Source organism: Anarrhichthys ocellatus, unplaced genomic scaffold (genome assembly GCF_004355925.1).
Source record: "Anarrhichthys ocellatus isolate YVR2014 unplaced genomic scaffold, GSC_Weel_1.0 scaffold5, whole genome shotgun sequence".
NCBI lineage: Eukaryota > Metazoa > Chordata > Actinopteri > Perciformes > Anarhichadidae > Anarrhichthys > Anarrhichthys ocellatus.
Window position 1 is genome coordinate 14,068,507 of NW_022280035.1, and position 20,637 is coordinate 14,089,143.

Here is a 20,637-nt window from a genome sequence, read left to right on the forward strand (position 1 = left end):
TTTGCAGCAAATGATTTGTTGCACTTGTAGCAGTATGTAAATTGAATGCATGTTTCCCATAACTCTGGATATCACACAGACAGTGTTTAAAAAAATAAATAAAAATAGTTTCACCCTTTTAGCAAAGTCATGCTTTAATAATTTGTCATACTTCTAATATGTATAATGATTAGAGTGCATCAGATGATGGTGATTACTTAAATACATAAACCTAACATAATAGTGTGATAATGATCACGTTGTTAATATGAATAGTTATTATATGTATGGCTTATATGCTATCCAGGGGTTAAATGTGGTATGTCTGCGTGTGTCCTGGTAGAATCTCATTAATACTGAATTTGGGAACTAGTTAAATGGATGTGATTTCATTTTTTTTTTTTCCATTGTGGTGCATGAATTTATCTTCAACGTGCTCCGGCTGGCGTTGGAAGTAGTTCCGGTGGTTCAGCAGCCGAGCGGAGCACAGAGACCCGGGATCTTCGTGCTGTTGAGCGCAAATGCGAATTGCGGGTCGAGTCCGCCCGTCATGACTGTCGAATGACCCACGGCAGCGGTCAGCTTGACGCCCGCAGACGCTCACTTGCGTGCAGCCCAAGTGACAGCGTCCAGGCACCGCTGGAGCTTTTGTCTTCGAGGGGGGATTTTTCAATTGCGGAATAGGCGTCTGGAGCTTCTGAACCAGAGTACACACACACACACACACACACACACACACACACACAATTGAGCCGGTTCATATTCAGCCTACGACGGTGAGTAGTCTGCAGAATGTTTGTTTGAATGTCGGTCGTTGAGGTTTTGTGACAGTATATTGATTTACCGAGAAAGCTTCTAATGCTTTTTACTCAAAGCAGGCAGGCTATGACAAGTTCGCTGCCTGTCACTGTATGCATGCAAGACACGGGAGCATTCGTCTTTATCCCGAATGTCAGTCAGATAAAGTCAACTTATTTATAAGTTTGCAATAGCATTCAGATAGTGGGGGGTCGTATTGAGCACAGCACAGCTGAAAACACTTTTGAAGTGATAACGGTGGAAGAAGCTTAGAGCCTGACCGAGCAACAGACCAAGCTCGAAGAACACCGAGTCCTCACCGGCAGCAACGTAATTGTATGGAGAGGAAATGTATCTTTAAAGTAGCGAATCCACCGCAAAGTTTAAAGCACATTGACTCGATAGGTGGAGAGGGAAAAAGTAGAAAGAGAAGGGGAAATATGTCAGTTCACTTGATTTGCGGGGATTCATGATGGGCTAACTAACTTTGTTTTTACAGATTAAAATATGTAAGCTACACTGTAGGTGTTGGTTTCTGAATGTATAGACTTTTACAGTATTTGTCCTTTGTATGTAGGCTCCTGTGTGGATGTACAGTATGTCATTCATATATAACTATCCCTGTAGGCATCGTCAGCCGGCACATTTTTTTGCAGGATGTGTCATTTTCAGTGGCTCCCCATATCTTGTTGGGGACTATTTTACAGAGATCGTACACAGTGTGAGGACTTGAATTGCCAAGTCAGATTTACACCATTCATTATTTACAGACTCGACGTGGTGCTTCATATTAGACACAGACAGCAGACAATGGCACATCTTTGAGTGAAGACATCTTGGTACACTTGATGCAGACAGTAGATACTGCAATTTGCCATATAGCTGCCCGTGAGTGCCTGCTTTTCAACAGTGCCTGCAGTTCACTTTTGTTTGCCGTTTACCAATAATAATTGGAGTTTGTTGATGGTGCAGCTATGCTCACCTACTATGGATTTATTTTCCACAGGCGGCCTCAAATGGACAGGTATAGTCTCTTTCCATGAAGAGACTACACCACCTTAACATGAACGGTGACCATCCATTACTGTAAAGGAGTTATTATCTTTCATCATGCTGCCGTTGGCCAGCCAACACTATACAAAAACGCACAGACATGGGGAGGGATGTGTGTGTGTATGTGTGTGTGTGAGAAAACGCTTGAGAGAGTACACTTTTCCTGATTTGGATGCGCCTCTAATTCCTATCAAGATGAGAGCTGTCTGAACAGATTTCTCTCATCATTATTTGCTCTGAGATTTACTTGCGCTTGTAAATGGTGTTGATTGAGGGTAATTTGGCTTTTTAATTGCCAAACAGCTGCCACACTCACTGCTGATTGCCATTGTAGACTTTTTTCAGTAGATCACTCATAGGCCCCTAAATGCCTCATCAAAACGTTATGCAGAATCGCATGAAACGCGAAGAGAAGGAACCCTCATAATGTTTGACTGATTTCTGTTTTATCATCGGAAAGGTCGCTGTTATTATCGTCAATGTCAGCAAATTCAACGCTAAGAAAACGGGTGTATGAGTGACTTTTTTGAATCAAGGGCTATTTGTGGATACACTACATGCGTTTGCATCTTTTGGGATCAAGATGAACTCCATATGCCAGTGTAGCGGATGTTAGGTTGGCATAGACGAGCAACACTCAGACCATTTATTCCATTCTCTGCAGAAGACAATATCACACACATGTACAGTATTTCCTCCAGGTTGGTCATTGCACATCTGGATCATCAATGCAAAGCACCACTTTGAGGACTTCTGTCTTTAACACAACAATAGTACATTACTTTGACATATATAGCTTTGACAATGTGTTCCCTATGTTAGAAAATTATTAGCGAAGAGTTTTTAAAATCAACTGGAAATCCTTTTTTTTCCTTTTCCTTAAATCAATAGAACAAAACATTAACTGTGTCTCTCAATAAGACATTAATAACATAATAATAATATTGAAAATATAGAAAATGTAATCCAGTGTAATAAGATGCATGTGGAGTTAAGCCACTTAACATAGGCGACAACATAACACTTACCTTAGATCACGTACCTGTTTGAAGACAATACAACACATATTTCATTCTCCAGTTCAGTCACTAGACATCTGGACATGTATTTATAAAATAACAGCGAGATAACCGCCAAAATCTCCACGTGAATCAAGTTTAAAAGCGCTTCGTGAACTTCAGAGGTTAAATAGAAGCATCTACAAAAATAACGACAGCTGTCGAAATCACTTAAAAACAGCAACGTAATGTCAACAATAGGCATTACAGATTACAACTTGATTAGTGTACAAAAACCAGTAAAATAGCACCACACAAGTTACCCACAATGCAAAGCAACACTACGAGGGTTGTTACGGTCCATTAATATTAACTTAATTAGCACAGGAAACGTTGGTAAATAAAGATAGGCTGCTCAATGACATGAAATCCACAGATTCTAAACAGAATTATTTAATTATGAATAAAATTCACATATGCTAAATAAAATTCGGAACTAATAAATGAAGTACATTTTATCCCAGTTACACTGGCTGGTTTATGAATCATCGTGGCTCCTTTGTGTTCCTGCATGTTCATTATGACTTGTAAAGTATTATTTTTGTGTGAATTCATTAGTAATAGTGGGCAGCCCAGAATGATATATATGATTTATACACACATATATATATATATATATATGATCCCAGCATATCCTGGTGTCTGTTTTTCGGAGTTCATTCTATTGAAGGTGAGCATGTATCATTCAGTCTTTTTTTTTTTTTTTTTTACAGCTCAATGGCTTTGACGAGCTCTGCGTAAAATGTTTGTCTGTCTGCGCCACAGCTCCCTGTAAAGAGACTATAGGCTCACCTTTTCATACCGCTGCCATTATACAGAATCTGTGTTTAACCTTGGAGAGAAGATATGTTTACTTAAGGACTTACTAAGTACGATTATGCTTTTAGCAAACACTAACACCCACTGTCTTCAGTTGTACGGATTGATGCCTGCGAGCGTCTTCCTTTTCTACTGGTGTCTACTGCTGTTGATGAACTGCCATGCTGGAAGATGGCTCGGCCACAGCTATGAGAGACGAGGAAGAGGTCTCAAAAGCCATCTGACCTTCCTCTGTAATTATCCGGCCACTACAGCGTTACTGGGTCAACGGGTCATTTTAATTACCTCAGGTCACTTCAATAATCAGCTCTTTAAATCATCATTTGGACAAAGTGATTATTGAAATGACCTGATATTAGATGTAATTAGCAAGTGGGTGGATGTGAAACCCTTCATCCCCAATCAGCTGTTCCTTGGTTGTTGATGTACCTACTGTATATACCGTACCATAGCAAACTCTTCTATCTGCAGGCTGGGAAGGTGAAAAAGAAAAATATTTGACAAGGCATTACTGCAGACTTACTCTCCTTTTTAAGTACCTTTAAGTTCTCTGAGTGCTCCTAGTCAGTGTGATTTTTTTTTTTTTTGTCTTGTCCCCAGTAAAGTACACATAATTTGAATTCAGATGCAGCAAATCCTTTTATCTTGTCAAAACCCTCTTTTGATTCTGTTCAGAAAGCGTTGCTGTGATTTGAAAGAGAAAGATGTAAAAGATAAGGGGGGGGGGGGGGGGATGATCACTTTTAAAGGGCTGTCATTTGGATTGAACTCAGTGGTGGCGCGCTGCCAGCAACCAGAGTTCAGTGCAAAGCCTCCATTGTGAACCTGATGTAAAGCCCGCGTCTTACACAAGCTGAGAGTGTTGCTGCACTCTCCTGGTAACGTTTTAATGAGGAACAATTGTTAGCCAATTTGCATGTAAAACAATGTAATTATAAACAAGCATCAAAAAGCTGTAATACTTCTAAAAAATGTAAATGACTCTCCATTTATAAAGCGCAACAAAAGCCATGCCTCTGAGCCGGGGCCTCTAGGTTTTGGATGCTCGCTTCCATTATTAATGCTATTCACAAGCCAAACTTTTTAGGTTGGGCGCTTTAATCTATTTTTGCTGTAAATTAATGAATTTTTAAAGAGGACTAGTCCTCGCTGAATAGGGCTTGATGTGAAAATGTAGTTTGAGTCGTGGTGATGCAGCGCTACAGCCTGCTTTTACTGTGCAAAGCATGAGTTCACAAACAGCATCCCCGTCCCTCTCTCGGGACCTTTCGTTGGGGGAGTTTGCCGAAATGCTGCACTCCTATGTTTTATTTATGACAAAATATGCCTTTTTAACTTCGCCGTTGTCAGACTCTGGAATTGCGATAGCTTTTTCCTCGTCGGCAGCGGTAAGTCTTAAGGGTCGCTAACTCCCTCTACCTCGGCAGATGTTTTCAGGTGTTATGTTCTGTGTGGGCTTAGTGACTTCAATATTTTATTCGAGGCCTTTGGGGGATTCAGTGGAACCTACTGATTTCCTCGCCTTCTTTCAGACCTTAGAAAAATGATTTTCATCAGGAGGTTGTGTTTCATTTGAGATGCCACTTGATTGACATGGGCCAGCAATCAGAAACCATTGATGAAAGTGTTGTTCTGATTCATTATTGTCCTTTCTCTGAATTAGGCCTACTCTCCCCCCATGTTATTTATTCCTCTTAAGCATTAGTCTGCCTGACCACTCGCTTTAAGCAGTAAGGCCAACAAACTGGATCTGAGGTTGAAACGGTGCGTTTCATCGATGGCTCTCCAGGTCTCCTTTGAGAATACGTAGACAGTATCAGGCGATAATTGCTAAACCCAGCATCCATAGAGCGATGAGCAAGCAGCCGCCATAAGGGCAGCTGATTTGCCTTGATATCTTATAATTGAGCCTTTTCAGGGGTATGTTTTCTGGCGCTGATGCAGAAAGTAATTAAGACGTTCAATACTGCTTTTTGGACCTTTTCCTTCTTCCTTTGAATGGCCCACCCTCCTCGACACGACAGCGCTCGCTATGCTTACAGACGTTCTTTTGACACATTAGCCTTACCGTTGCCAAGGCAGTCCTTCCCAGAAACCCCCTCTGCTTTTGCGCGCTCCGGGTGGGTATTTTGTCATTACTTCATTTTCTTCTGAAAATATTTTGATGCCTCTTTCTTTTGGCTCCCCCCCCTTCGCTCACCCATCCCCCGTCACTCCATTCAAAGTTCTCTATTAAAATGCAGAACTGTAAAGCCTCTCTCACTCTAAAAGCCTGCTAGCAGCGGGGGACTGTTAGCTGTTAGGGATGCATACAGCTGAACGAGTGCATCACAGCTACAAAGTCTAATGGGTGAATACATTCATCACACACGGACCCTCAACTCTTTTTAAAGGGACAATGTTCCCAGTCATGAAAGCCCCCCCCCATGCACAGTGCATAGAGTGATGTGTTTAAATTCTTTGGAGGATGAAAGATTTCTTGTTCATAAGCATCCAAATCCTTGCTCTTCTTTTTATATTAATGCTTGTAATCTTCTCTGGAAGTCGAAATAGATCACAACTTCCAAGTTGCCAAAGAAATGTCGGGTAAGAAATTAAAATCTGAGATGCCACTATATTCTCCTTCTTCTAATGTTAGCCAAATGTCTATTTCTGACATTGTGCGTTCCCATGCACATTCACACTACAAGCATTCAAACTATTTAATCAAACAGTGCTGTATTTCTGTATGATCAGCTGCCAGGATATCCCCTCTTCACTACCTTTGTTTTCTCTTCATCTACAGCTCTTTGAAATGTGCCTGGTGGTTGGTGGAGTTTTTGATGTGTCCTGATCGATGATACAGAATGTATCTCGGGGATTTGTCTTTTACTGTGCAGGAATTGTGTCATTTGTGTTACTCTATGAGCCCCTAAATCATTGTGTTACAATTAGCTCTCTCCTGCCCTGCAGCAAGGAGAATCACTTTCAGGGACGACTCTCCGAAATGTACTTTAAATTATTCGGCTCAGTTTTGTCTCTAAACATGCAGTTAATCACATATTTATCAATGAAAACAGATACATTTTGTTATTGATGATAACATAACATCAGTATAGTGTTTAAAGTGACACCTGCATTTAATAAACAGTACAATTACATCATAGGCACTTGATAAGGATCTTAATTTGAGCATGATGTAGTCGTCTCTGGCTACATAAGTGGAGTACGTGCAGTATACTGATAGATTGTATGGATGCTCCCAGTCCAAACATTTGTCCCTGAAATGCTAAATTTGACCCAAAAGAACATCAACAAAGACCGAAATAGACGGAAGGGTTACTTTCCTCTCTCTCTCTCACACGTTGCTGTTTCAGTACACTCAGATAATCATGAACAATTACACGAGACGAGAGTTTAGCACTCAGCATCTACGCATACAATACGATGCATTTCTTTAGAAAACTGATAGCCCTAAGATAGAGGAGATATACAGTATGCCGTCTTCTCTGCCGTGGTCTTTTTTCCTCCCCTGAGACCATGCAGGCCTCCGAGGCTGATGTGAAACGGCAGAAAGCAGAAACAAAAGGCACAGTGCTGAGGTTGGCCCAGTCACCTTGGGACCAGTTAACTGAGTCGACGAGGTAATTGGTATAGCGTCTACCAGCCGAGCAGGGCCCCTCTCCCCCAGAAGCCAAGTCATGCCCCTCCTCTCCTCTCTCTCTCTCTCTCCCTCCGCTCTCTTCTATTACTCACCATCCCGACGCCTCACCGGGCTAACGGTGCGAAAGCTACACCGTGCCGCCGTGCAGCCAGCCCACGCTCCCAAACTTCTCGACAACAACAGCAGCCACGGCAGCGCGGCACAGCAGGTCAGGGCTTGTGGCGGGCTGATTTGCAACTTGAGCCTCCTTTTAATGAGGGGAAAATAAGTACTTGTTGTGATGTGTCTTGTGTGTCACCACCCCCATCCCCACCTACCCGCCACCACTACAACTAGCAATGCCACCTTCCCTTCAGCGAAAAAAGAAAAGGTGCACAAATTAAGACGGCTTCCCGGGATTTGTAAGAGGGGGGGGGGGGGGTTGGCTATGGCTTCTCCCACTGTAGCAGGGCCTTGAGGAGGAGATGGGGGTGGTGTTGTGAGGGAGGCCTCATCGGGCACATCTCTTCTCTCCGTTCCTCTTTCATTTCCCGTAGACCCACTGCCTGGCTTGTTTGGCTTGACGAGTCTGCGGCTAAACATTTACATTTTTTTTTTTCTACTTGTAATTAAGCAAGGTTTCTGCAGGAGCCGAGCACTTCCCTTCCTCTTCTTCATCCAGGTGTCATGCTGGCTCTCCAGGGGGATTGGTGGAGAGAGAGAGAGAGAGAGAGAGAGAGAGACAGGGATTTGTGTTGCTGGTAGGCAGGCTCCTTGAAGTTCTCCCACCTTGATTATATACAGTGAGCATGAATGGAGAATGCGTGGGCCAATAGGCTCTTTGTTGTTCAAGGACATGCGAAGGTTGCTGCATGGGATGGCAGATGAAGGTTGAGATGTAGATTTTTGTATCCTTAGGAGGCTGAATCCATCCAGCCATTGTTAACTACTCACTGGCATTGGCCCCCACTCTGTATCCATCTCTTTCATAATACTCACAGGTGTACCTGCATTTCCCAGAATGCGGGATGTTTATCTTCTAAAAAGCACCGAGAAACGTAGTGAGGCCATTCTCCTTGTGGAATCAAAGTGTGGTCCGAATGCAACATCTTCGCTCCGGTGATGAGTAACAGTTACACGTCATTCTCAGTCCAGTAGTGACAAATCTACAAATGTTCTGTGACAGAACAATTGGTGAGTCATTTCACTCTAGTGTCAAATGATCGTCTTTGTTTTTTCAAAGTATTTTCAAAAGCCCCCACCACCAAAAATAAGGAGTTCTCTTCTTATGCAGGACACATTTTTAAGTTGAGCGCTGCTCTAAAAATAGCTTCCAAGTTAAAATGTTGGGACTTCTTGAGTTCTTTCATTGTTGTTGTGTCTGTCTGAACAGGATCTGAGACGCTGGAGGAGTAGTGTGTGTGTGTGTGCGTGTGGGGTGTGTGTGTGTGTGTGTGTGTGTGTGTGTGTGTGTGTGTGTGTGTGTGTGTGGGGGGGAGGGTTGTTTGACAGGAGAGTGAGGCACGTCGAGAGTCAGAGAATGGGAACACGGTGCGGGGGGCTACACAGAGAGGGAAAGGGGACGAGCCTTTTCGGCTCCTCTAGAGGGTTGGAATTCCTCCCGCGCTGTTCCCCCCCCATTTGGCAGGCACTTGTGAAAACAATTCCCCAGCTTTTAGTCACTCCGCAGATCCAATTGCCATTTCCACTTTGGAGCGAACGAGACCGAGAGAGGCAATCCAGATAGACAGAACACAGAGAGGGAAAGAGAGCAGAGTTTTAATCGGACTGGACAGATGCCGAGGCCAGTTGAGCGCTTGTGCGATATTAATATCTCATGAAGGCTGTCTGGCAGCGTGAGTTCACCGTCTTGTGTGTTTTTTGTGTTTGTGCGTTGCAGCAGCGGCCATTGCCGTGGCTAAATGAAGAACGTGTGAGGATGCACGAGGGAAGGACTCTACCTTTCACTTCGGTGACTTCCCCAGATGCTTTGGCCCAAAGAACGATGGAAAGGAATGGGAAGAGTAAGACCCTTAACTCATACCTAGCCTCCCATACTGCTCTGCTTTTCACTGTGTAATTAATGGAATACAATTGATTAAAGTTTCTCTCTTATCCATAGTGCACGTTGCAGATCATATTTATGTGCAAAGAGGAAATGATGAACCTGCCAAAATATTTAGTTTTCCATTGTACAAAGCAGCACTGTATGTGGAAAATGATGTGCAAGTTAACATCTGCGTGTCTCTTGCCAAGTGTGCTTTCTGCTCCAGCTGAAGGAGATGAATAGTCGTAGTAAACAAACCTCCTGCTCTTCCAGACTTGAGCCAAGGCTGCTGCACAGCACCCACTCAGTGAGCCAACAGGAGATCCTCCGTACGCCACGTCGCTGAGCCTCTCACCCCTTCCCTTTGGACCCCTTCATCCTACAAGAGCCATGACCTCCGAGCTGGAGAGCAGCCTGACCTCAATGGACTGGCTCCCCCAGCTCAGCATGAGAGCGGCCATCCAGAAGGCCGACGCGGGCCACCACCACAGCCACCACCACGGACACCACCACCACGGCCACCATCACGGGCCCGGCAAGAAAGTGGTCCACCTGGAGCCGGGGACGACGCTGGACCAGGAGGAAGCCGCGCAGCACAGAGACGGCAAACCGCCCTACAGCTACGCCAGCCTGATCACCTTTGCGATCAACGGCTCGCCGCGCAAACGGATGACCCTCAGCGAGATCTACCAGTGGATCTGTGACAACTTCCCCTACTACCGAGAGGCGGGCAGCGGCTGGAAGGTAAGACCAGACAAGAGAGGAACACTTTGCAATATGTTGTCAAGCTTTTTTGGGGGTTAAGCTTCTATATCTGGTCTCAGGTCTGTGTGTCGAGGTGTCTAATACCCGGGTGGACCCGGAAGTACCTTATGTCAAACTTTTATGCTTTTAAATGACAATTACTTTTTGGAATTTAATAAACAGATATTAAATTAGACTTAGAAGCCTTTAAATAAATATTTTCTCTTAGGTCGTTATTATTAAATTGCTGCTGTTTTATTTTATTCATAGCGCATCCTCTGCTGAAGGAGTGTGGTCTCTTTTTAAAGGAATGAATTTATCTATGTGGTTTTTGGATAGCTTTTGTCTGTGTCGGATTGCAACCTAGTAATTCTGAATTAGGACCTTCTGTTTTGGAGCAAGTAGCTCATGAAATACAAGCAGGCGACAACAATTGTTTGTTTTATTGTGCTCATGTTATTATCGTGTCATAGCTGCTCAAAGTGCTTCTACCTTCCCACGCAACAAAAGGTGATTACAGATCTCCATTTCGAGTGAAGTTATTTATAACTTCCAAATGTAGAAAGCTAAACCGAGACTAAACCTGATCCTGGACTGATCAAACGCTATCAGAACTCAACCCTATTGCTTAGTGCTCAAACTGCACACATCTGATCCAGCGGTTGCCCGGAAGAGCACAGAAACCTTTTAGTGAACCAGGAATGATTGACAGACGCATGTTGTCTCATTCAGACGACATTATTAAATCCTTATGTAAATGCCGCTATGCAAATCCTGGCTGGTATGAGCAGAGAAGTGGCAGTGTTATTGGAGAGGAATGAATAGATCCCTACGGTTGTGTCTTGGGGATTCTCTACCTTATTAGTGAAGAAGGGGAAGGATACAGTCCTTCCACTGACGCATTGTAAAGGCTGTCTGCAAACTATCAACCAATTCATCTCTCTGAGAGCGGCGACATTTTTTCTTCTTCTCTCATTATTTCTCTCTCTTTCACTTTCTATCTTCATCTCTCAAGCAAGTCACTCACTCCTCTTCTCTTCTTCTTTTCCCTTTCACAAACCTGTGTTTGTTCGCCGCCTACAATCTTCAACACACCCGTTCCCTGAGCAGAGATGCACGCCAGAAACGGAGACAAAAAGGTTATGATACAAGCCAGGTTGTGTTGGCAGAGCTTCTTACCTGCATGTAGGATTCAATCAATTCTGTTTCTGTTTCAGAGAGAGAGGATATGGGTTATTAGGACCATTCAGGGTATCTCTCGCTGCAGCTCACGACTGCCTTCTCCTGCTGGTTGTACTTGGGCGCCGGGATGTTTTAGAATCCCATAATTACACATTTAGATTCATTGATTAGTGCGTATGTGTGGCTGCATTTAAGTTGCGTCATTAAAGGGCTGCACTGATGGTGTTGTGGCGATAGTTTCACATGTTCTGGCATTTATCCACAATGACAGTGCAGAGAGTTTGTTGTGACATACATATAATAAGTTGTGTTGCTTTCCTGTTAAGCCAGGTCCATTTAAATACCACACAATGATATGCAGCATTCAAAGCACAACAGTTATAAAACTCACTCAGTTTGTCCTTTCTGTTTTTGGCCTCTTTTGTTACCAGTGAAACGTAATACAGTCTTACACAGGTCTGTGGTGAAATAGGAAACCTCTGACTTGTGCATGAACTGATATTTAAGAAGTCCGTAAAGTATCAAATTCAGCAGTACTTCAAGGTAAAGCAAAAGTCCCATTTCTGTGTTAGAAAAAGCTGTAAACTGTTGCTTCCTGGATGACCCGACTCAAAACAGTGGGGCTTGTTTTGTACCAGCCAATGGCCGTCACAGGGAAAGTTACGTAAGTCCGGTTCATTCCAGTTCAGGTGATTGCTGTCAGCTGTACACAGTGGGACACAGACACAGAGATTGTCTGGCTGCCTCGCTCGGCAGACATGATCGACTCACACGTTGCACACTTGGAAATCCGTGTTTTCTGAATGTACCGACTCAAGTCGAAACACTTGAGCTTTCAGAAAACGCCTCATACGTGGTCCGTTGTGTTCGTCGTCTCCTTTCACCCTCTGCCACACATGCGTGCAGACACACCCACACACACACACACACACACGTACACACACAGAGAGAGAGAGAGAGACTCCCGCTCAGGTAGGCAGTGTACGTGTGCAGTCTGCAGATTACACACAAGGAGCGCAGCAGGAGAGGAGATGAGGGTGGGGGGGAGTCGGAGAAGAGAGAGGAGACTGTCAGAGAGCAGAGGAGAGTTTTACTACCCAGCACACGCACTCCGTCTGCTCTGTATGATAATGTGAGAGGAGCGCAGGAACGGCAGAGTTGAAACCAGGACACACACACACGTCAGCTTCCATCCTTAGAAATCACACAATTACGTACACTGGTTGAACACCACAGGCTTACTGCATGTGTTGCACACACACACACACACACACACACACACACACACACACACACACACACACACACACTTTCAAATGCTTTCCAAGGTCGTGAGATTTTTGTGTCTTAGCAGAGCTCTTTTCATTTGAGGAGTAATGTTGAGCACCTTCCTCCAGAGCTGTGGAGGAGATTTGGAATCTGCAACAAAAAAACAAACATGAAATTAGATAACACACAAATGCGTTTGCCATTTCTTTATGGAGCTCGTTGACGCACCCAAAAGCATCTCTGTTTTTTTAAAGCAACCGAATGGAGCTACTGGAGCAGAATGCAAACAGCGTTGCATCAGGCTGCATCATTCCCGCATTATGTTTTATCACTGGAACAGCATTATGTCCCTCATGTTATCTTCCCCAACATCTCTCCCGCTCTCTGTCTGTGTCCTACACCATGCACCCGCTCTACTTTCCCATGTTCTCTGCAGCCCTTTCACACCCACGTGTCCCTCCACTTTAGGGTCCACTTTTACCACAACTCGTAGAGAGCACCCAGCGGGAAACCAAAGCCAGGCAGGGCTTTCTCTTTTGGTGCTTTTGTCTTTGTCTCTTATTCATCAGTTTGTCTCAAATGAAATATGTTTTTGGTATTTTGAGAATGTCTTTTTTTTATTTTATTCCAAGTGCAAGACCTTCACCACCTGCCCTACAGTATTTTCCGTTTTCCGTTTTGCTTTAATTAGCTTTCCTTTCATGCTGTTATTTCTCCCTATTTGTTTGACAATTTAAAGACTAAATGATAAATGAATTAAATGAAAAGCTATGAAAGATGAATCCGTATTCAATGCTGCTCCATTCTATTCAGGCTGAACATAACGATGGGAAGTGTTGGCTATTCAAAGCTCACGCACCTCACAGTTATATTATTATTGAAATGTGAAGGCCTTCCCATTATTTACCGCTTGAGAAACATAGTCTCGTCCTGTACCTTCACCGAATGGTTTGTTGCAGTCGGTGCTGCTCCCTGGCGACCCCCATCGCCTCAGGCTAGCTCCCATGCAGCCAGGCTAATTGCCTGTGAATTAGCAGGGCCTAATGCGACGCTGTAAAGGGCAGCGCTACCGCAATGGCCTTTGGCCTTTGGCTGAACACCACATGTCGCAGACAATCACCTATGAATCAGCACTGGGCCATTATTCTGCCTCCTGTCCTCTCCTGCCTGCTCTGTGGGAGATCTCCGACTGAGCTCAGTGGAGATCGGTGCACAGTGTCAAGTGTACTTACGTGTGTGGGGAAAGGCTGTTGTCATTGGCTGCTGGGAGTTTTTTTTATTATGTGGATGTAGCTGCACCAGGGCTCCTGAGCTTGTGTGTTATGAGCACAAGTGAAATTTCACCACAGTGCTGTGCTTGTTGTGATTCAGCTTTGAGATAGTCTGTGGAAAACACAGTGTGTGTGTCTGTGCATCTTCAGAATATGATGCACATGTACGTCTGGGGCTGAAATGATGCGATTGTGTGTACGGCGGCTTGCTTTGGTCTGCGAGAGTCATTTCAGGAAGAGAAGAACGCCACAGCGGTCTGTTTGTTTCATTCTGTCTCTGTGTTGACCCCTTTGCCACTGGGTAACGTATACATAACTGTTGCTCCCAGTTTACATGTCACGTTAGACCAATCTGCTGTCCAGATGTGTGTGTGTGACTCAAAGTCTCCTTGCTGACGCTGTAATACATTATAATATGCAATACAGATCCCATGTCATTCAAACTAAACTTTGACTCTGACATTATTTTTATATTTCAAATCAAAGCTCATATCACAATGGAAATCTAAGTATTAAAGTGTATAGATGGAGCCTATATTACTGAAGGTAGAAAATACTCTGATTGTTCTTCACAGTTTAAGCAAACTCTCAAAAACTAAAAACCAAAATATATAGCTTGTAAAATAATATACAACAACAAAGTATTTCTTCTTCAATACAAAGTTAATGTTGGGATTTATAACTGTGGTAATACTTCATGCAACAAATATTGTTTAATTCCCCGATTTGCAAGAAGTTGTGAATCTGAAACAATGAGATGAGGCACTTATATATATAAATATATACACATAGTTTAACTCGTATATGTAACACTGCTCGTGCTGTTAATTACATACTAATCACTAATAGCAGTCTTGGTATTGAATTCCTAATTAAAAACAAGGAATTTCTTGCGGTCTCCTCGAGGATTTGGCACTCATCCAGCACTGCGTTTCCCTCTCTAACCAGCCAGGCCTGTAGCACTCTCCATATGGCTAATAATAGGCTTAAGGCTGGTTTCCGTAGCACTCTGGAATGCAACAATTATACCACAGAATAAGCTGATTCTCTACTCACTGGGTTTGAACCCCGGAAAGAGACATGGGGCCCATCTCTTGTCAGACCCTGAATGACATCACAGTGTTTATAGAATTAAAGAGGAAACTGTAGATGTTTGACAAAGTTAGCAGCTAGGAAAAGGCACATGAAAGGAACACTGGTACCATCAGTTGACTTTTCATTGAAGTCTTTTGACGTAACCAAGTCTGAACCAAAGCAGGCTTTTGTCAGTGATTGTCGGTGGTGATCAGTCGATTTTACATTTTTAGGTTTTTCAGAAATCAATACAAAGACAATGGAAGTATTGACTAAATGCAAAAGCTATCTTTCAAATAGCACAAAAGCAAGTGGTATAAAGTGACAAAAAAACAATTCTTACTCTGTTTTGCAGTTGAGCTTGTTTGTGCTCTGAACACCGTCACTGCGATCAAACATGCACAGTATAAATGTGTGGACACTTCACATTTTTCACTTTGCAAGTAAAAAAAACCCACACGCCTCCACCCTGGCACTCTCAGGTCATTTTGGTAGAGATCACTTTCCACACTGAAACAAGTCAAAAGTGACTAGAACTCCTCTTTGTGTTGCCAAACAACAAAGGTCTGCAACGGTTTGGGTACTTTGCTGAATCTCAAATGAATAAAACTCCAAACTTTCACAATCTGTTCATATTTTTGGGATTCTGTAGCCAGACAACTAAGCTGATATAAAAGAGATGTGATCGTGGCTGGTAAATGCTAACTGTTAAACCAACCTGAACAGCATCGAGAATAGGAAACGCAGGCTGTCGAACATTGGTAGAGCAGCAGAGCACAAGCAGGACACTCCTTCTTGTTCTCCTTCGCCTCCTTCCTCCTTCCCTGCTCACTCGCCTCCGCTCCCAGGAAGCCGCTGACAGAAGCTGTCACCTCGCCGCACCGCTCGGCTCGACACAACCAGCAACAGGAAGTGAGCCACAGTGGCCTCTTGCTGCTCCGCAACCTAGTTTGGTCTCGGTGTTGTTTTTTTTGAAACACTGTATTAAAATAGCAGCTGAAAGCATTTGTCTTCCAAATCAGTTGTGAGGGGAGAAATGCTGCTGATGTGACACAGGGAGGGTGGCTGGTAGAGTCGCAAGATAAATCCGAGGGTCACAAGATGGGTACTTTTCTTTTTTTATTGACAACAAACTGGGTAGTTTGGCCACCTCAGGCCTCTTAGAACCATTTAAATGAAACAGGACCAGACCAACACTTAGTTGAACTCTTTTTTTTAAAGTGGTGGGAACAGTCTTTCCGAGCAGAGCCGTGAGCAACTGCGACAACTCAAGACCTGCTGGAGTATTTATCCTCTGTGCAGAATGGCAAAGTGAAAGAAGTTGTTTACCTTGATGACGCGTTGGTGGTGTGTTGGTTTGCAGAAAAGCCAGAGAGGAGGTGAGGGTGGGGGGGGGAGTTGGAGACCAGACCTGCTACCAGGCAGGACCACTGTCAGGATACATTGGAAACGCATGTGTTAATGGCTTGGCACAGCTCTTTGCGGTAATTAAAGCAGGCCGACTAAGGCTCGTTACCTGTGGTTGAACGCGCTCCTGATTCCTATTTCTTCACTGACGATGCAACACTGTGAACAACAAATCCCTGTCGAAATCGGCAGGGGGGGGGAGCTAGCCAACGTTAGCTGTTAGCAGCCCTTGAACAGCACAGTGATGCTTTGCTAAATGACAGAGATAACAGCGAACGTACAATATGAGGCGTTCAAGATCTATTCAGTAAAAATGAGTATTGGTAATGGTAAACTATAACATCTTATAAAATGTTATCTTGTAAAATGTCATTTTTACTAAAAAACATAACAAATTCAGTTGTTTAAAGGAGATGTTTTCACAGCAATATGAAATAGACGAATTGTGACCTGTTTCACTTTTTTAGTTTTTTATACACTGGTACTGGATCGATACTCGGTATCTGCAAGTTCAGGTGTTGGTGTCGTGAAGGAGAAAATCACAAAATTTGAGAATATTATTGTTTTGGAGCTTCTTACTAGATCTCCAGAGACAACAGCAATCCTTCTTCCACCTTGTCTGAGATGTCTTTGTGCCAGTCACACTCACACACACACACACACACGTACGTACGTACACACTCACGTACGTACGTACACACTCACGTACGTACACACTCACTCATTCCCTTTTTCTCCTCCTCTCTCCATCCCACACAAGCATATCTGTAAGCAGATACAGGTACACTATTGCAGTAAAACATGCGTCTACACACTCATATTCACACAGATAAATAGGTGTGACAGGCGCCTGCACAGATGCACACACACCTGCCTACATACACACTTGTGCTCAGGTGAATGCGCAAGCAAAAACTGAACAAACACTGTAAATACTCACAGCTGCAAGCACACACACACATGCAAGCACATACAGCAGTGTACAAACACACACTGCACAGTCAGTCACACACACACACCTCATCTTATAGATGACTTGTGTGAAGTACTTCAGTGAGGGAGTGAAGAGGGCGGGGAAGGGTCCATCAAATGAAATGAATATGTATGAGATGGAGTTTGAAGTAGTGACTTGTATCCAACCCTGCATTCTCACGGAGTGTCTGTCACTCCGTCACCATCAGGATATAATAAGGCATCTGAATGATGCTCAGAACCCAGGAGACTTTCACATCTAAGACACCTGTCCGCATGCGCTCGTACCCCCACATTCCCTCTTCCAGCCGACTCCAGCGCTTCTTCTTTGTGCCTCTTGCACCCCCCCAGCTCCTTCTCCTCTGCCTTACCTTGAAACTTTACCACATTTTACCCTCTCTTCATGCACTGTATGGGTTCAGCTGAAAGTTAATAAAATCTCCAACCTCTCTCTTCTCTCAATATATCCCCTCTCGCTATATCGTCCTTCCTTTTCTCTCATTTTCTTCGTTTCTCTATGTCTTGTTCAGTCTGTGGGCGCACAAGGACTCTGTATGCATCCACTTTGAAGGGCATGGGAAGCTCATGAATACTGCTGTGAGTGTGTCTGTTTGTTTGTGCACGTCAAACTCCATAGGCCCTCTACAGGTTAATACATCAATGCCAGCAAACGTCTTGCCCTTTGACCTTAGTCTCCCTGCAGGCGCACAGTTGAGCGGAGATTCACACAACCACATACATCCGTTCTGTCTTACCTGGCAAAGTAGAGACTTCCAGACTTTTTGTCACAGCTTGCCAAGCCACACTTACTCTGAGGCTTTGCCATATCCAAAACAGCAATGCTCCTTTTTGTTTGAATTAGTTTCTGTATTTTGTGCATGTTTTTTTTTCAGCTGTAAAATCTAACATCATTTAATTGTCATCTTAAGCTTTATACAGTTGATTGTGCATTTTACTTATCTGTATTTGTGTTTAATGTCCTGTACATTCTTAAATAATCCAAAAGCCATACTTGGGTCTGAAATATGGAATAGCTGTGATACAAAAAGAGCAAAGTATCAATGTCTGTACTTAAAGGCTAGCAAGGCAAATTTAGTGTAATTTCAGTTTTTAACACAGTCATACTCACTTGGTGCCATCCACTTGTGTTTGTATGTGCATTTTCAATTTAAAAAACATTTAAAAAAACAGTTTGTTTATCGATAAAAACAAAAAGCAACTTAGCAAATGCATTTGAAGCAGACATAAACATCAGTTTTAGTCATAAGTTTTCAATATTGTTTTGTTCGTTAGAGGTTTGCCCTCTTCTTTTGGAAAACATCGTGTCTCATTACATTACAGTCATTAAGCAGACGCTTTTATCCAAAGCGACTTACAATTCAGACTCTATCACATTATACACCGTACGCAGCTACAGGTTAAGTGTCTCGCTCAAGGACACATCGACATGCGACTAGCAGAGCTGGGAATCGAACCACCGACCCTCTGATTGTAGGACGGCCCTGCTCTCCACTTAGCCACTCGCTAAGTGGAGAGCTCATAGAAAGAAGCTGATGGAGACAAAAAAAATAATGTTTTGAGGGCCTTTAAGCATTTTGTTATCACATAAATGTTGTTTGGGAGTTGTAGTTGACCTCCCTCCTTCAGTTCTTATGCTCACACACTTCTGCCTTTGACTGTTTTATCAAAGAACCAGATATCTCCCTAATGCAGCTGCTCAGCTGATGATTCAACCAGGACGCCTCACATTTCTCTGCAGAAAATGAATTCAATTCAATTAATTTTGTATGGCCCAAAATCACAAATTTGCCTCAGAGGGCTTTACAATCTGTACAGCATACGACATCCTCTGTCCCTGGACCCTCGCATCGGAACAGGAAAAACTCCCCTTTACCGGGGAGAAAAGAAAGGAAGGAACCTTTGGGAGAGCAACAGAGGAGACATGACAGCAATAGAACTGTCACTCCTGGAAACTTAGGCAGCCGAAAGTACTTCCTCCCAATTTGCCACTCTATACCAGTTGGGCTGCATTGTATGTTTCCAGTGCACCCAACTTCACCAACCCTCCATGTCAGTGTCATCAGCATTGTTTTGTTAAAATGTGACTGTTAACGCGTTGTTGCCTGACTTGTGAAGCTTTTCAAGACTGTTTAATTCAGTTTAGAGGAAATGCCATCTCGTGTTGCCCCTTTTTATTTAACTCAGCTGCCATGACCCAAATCTTCCAAACCTACCCGCTTATATAACTTCAGCCTTCTCCGTGTGACCTGTTTCCTTGGCGTATCTACACACACACACACACACACATACATACACACACACACACACACACACACACACATATACACACACACACACACATACACACACACACACACACACACACACACACACACACACACATACAGCAAGCTTCCTGCCTATGGCCAGAACATCCTTCTGGCTCCTTCAACCTGCACCGTACCTCATCTACACACACACACACGTACATATTTTTACCTCTTCGACCATTTCTGTCAAGCTTCAAACGTGGCGGTCTTTCTTTGATCACGCTTCTGACTGATCCACACAAACATAAACACACACAAACATAAACACACACACACACACACACACACACACACAAAGTCTTACACTCTGTTCCTCTGTCTTTCCTCTCCACCCGAAAGCAAGTTTCCAAAACCTGACTTTTTGTCACACATCACATTATATCACATTGCATTTAGTCAAAAAGCCATCCATGCTTATCAAGCCCGCCTTATGTAACTAACCTCTTCAACGCCAGGACGCTGAGCCCTACGTTAAGCAGCAGCCACACACAAACATAAACAGTCTCTACTGTAGATACCGCTCATGCATGCACGAAGCCTCATATCTATTAATAACTGTGTAAAAACAGTAGTTTGACCTTATTTCTCTGCAACATAGCTCTTAATCTCCAATCTCTAAAAAATGGTCCTGTAAAATCGGGAGGCATTATGGGAACTGAACAATGAACGGGGTGCATTCTAGTTTGCACTAAACATGATATATTCAATGTCTTCATACACACTCCTTGTCAAATCTCCATTTGTGACTCTATCTATCCATCCATCTAATGTGATGATACAACTTCAACTAGATCATTATTAATGAGTTATTCATTCATTTTCATTATTCATTTTGACTGCAGAATTATGGTTTACAATATCATTATTTTACAACAATAAGATTGTGTTGAAAATGTAAGTATTACCTCAGACAATATGCAAGTTTTTGTCTTAGAATACACAATTATTAATACATTATTTAAATCAAAGATGTTATCAAATGGAAATAGTGTAGTCTTGCTAGTGGTATTGC

General features: G+C 43.2%; 1 protein-coding gene across 5 annotated transcripts in view; it reads left to right on the forward strand.

The window, feature by feature from the left end:
- Window positions 1-451: 451 nt before the first annotated feature.
- Window positions 452-20,637, forward strand: part of LOC116382022 (forkhead box protein J3-like) — a 56,554-nt gene continuing 36,368 nt past the window's right edge. For 4 of the 5 annotated variants that reach the window (XM_031844673.1, XM_031844676.1, XM_031844675.1 and 1 more), the window contains exons 1-3: window positions 452-755; window positions 9,230-9,353; window positions 9,650-10,120. In XM_031844673.1, the coding sequence (XP_031700533.1) occupies window positions 9,767-10,120 (354 nt within the window). In that variant the 5' untranslated portion in view covers window positions 452-755; window positions 9,230-9,353; window positions 9,650-9,766. The remainder of the gene's footprint in view (window positions 756-9,229; window positions 9,354-9,649; window positions 10,121-20,637) is intronic. The other variant, XM_031844674.1, reaches the window with a different exon arrangement.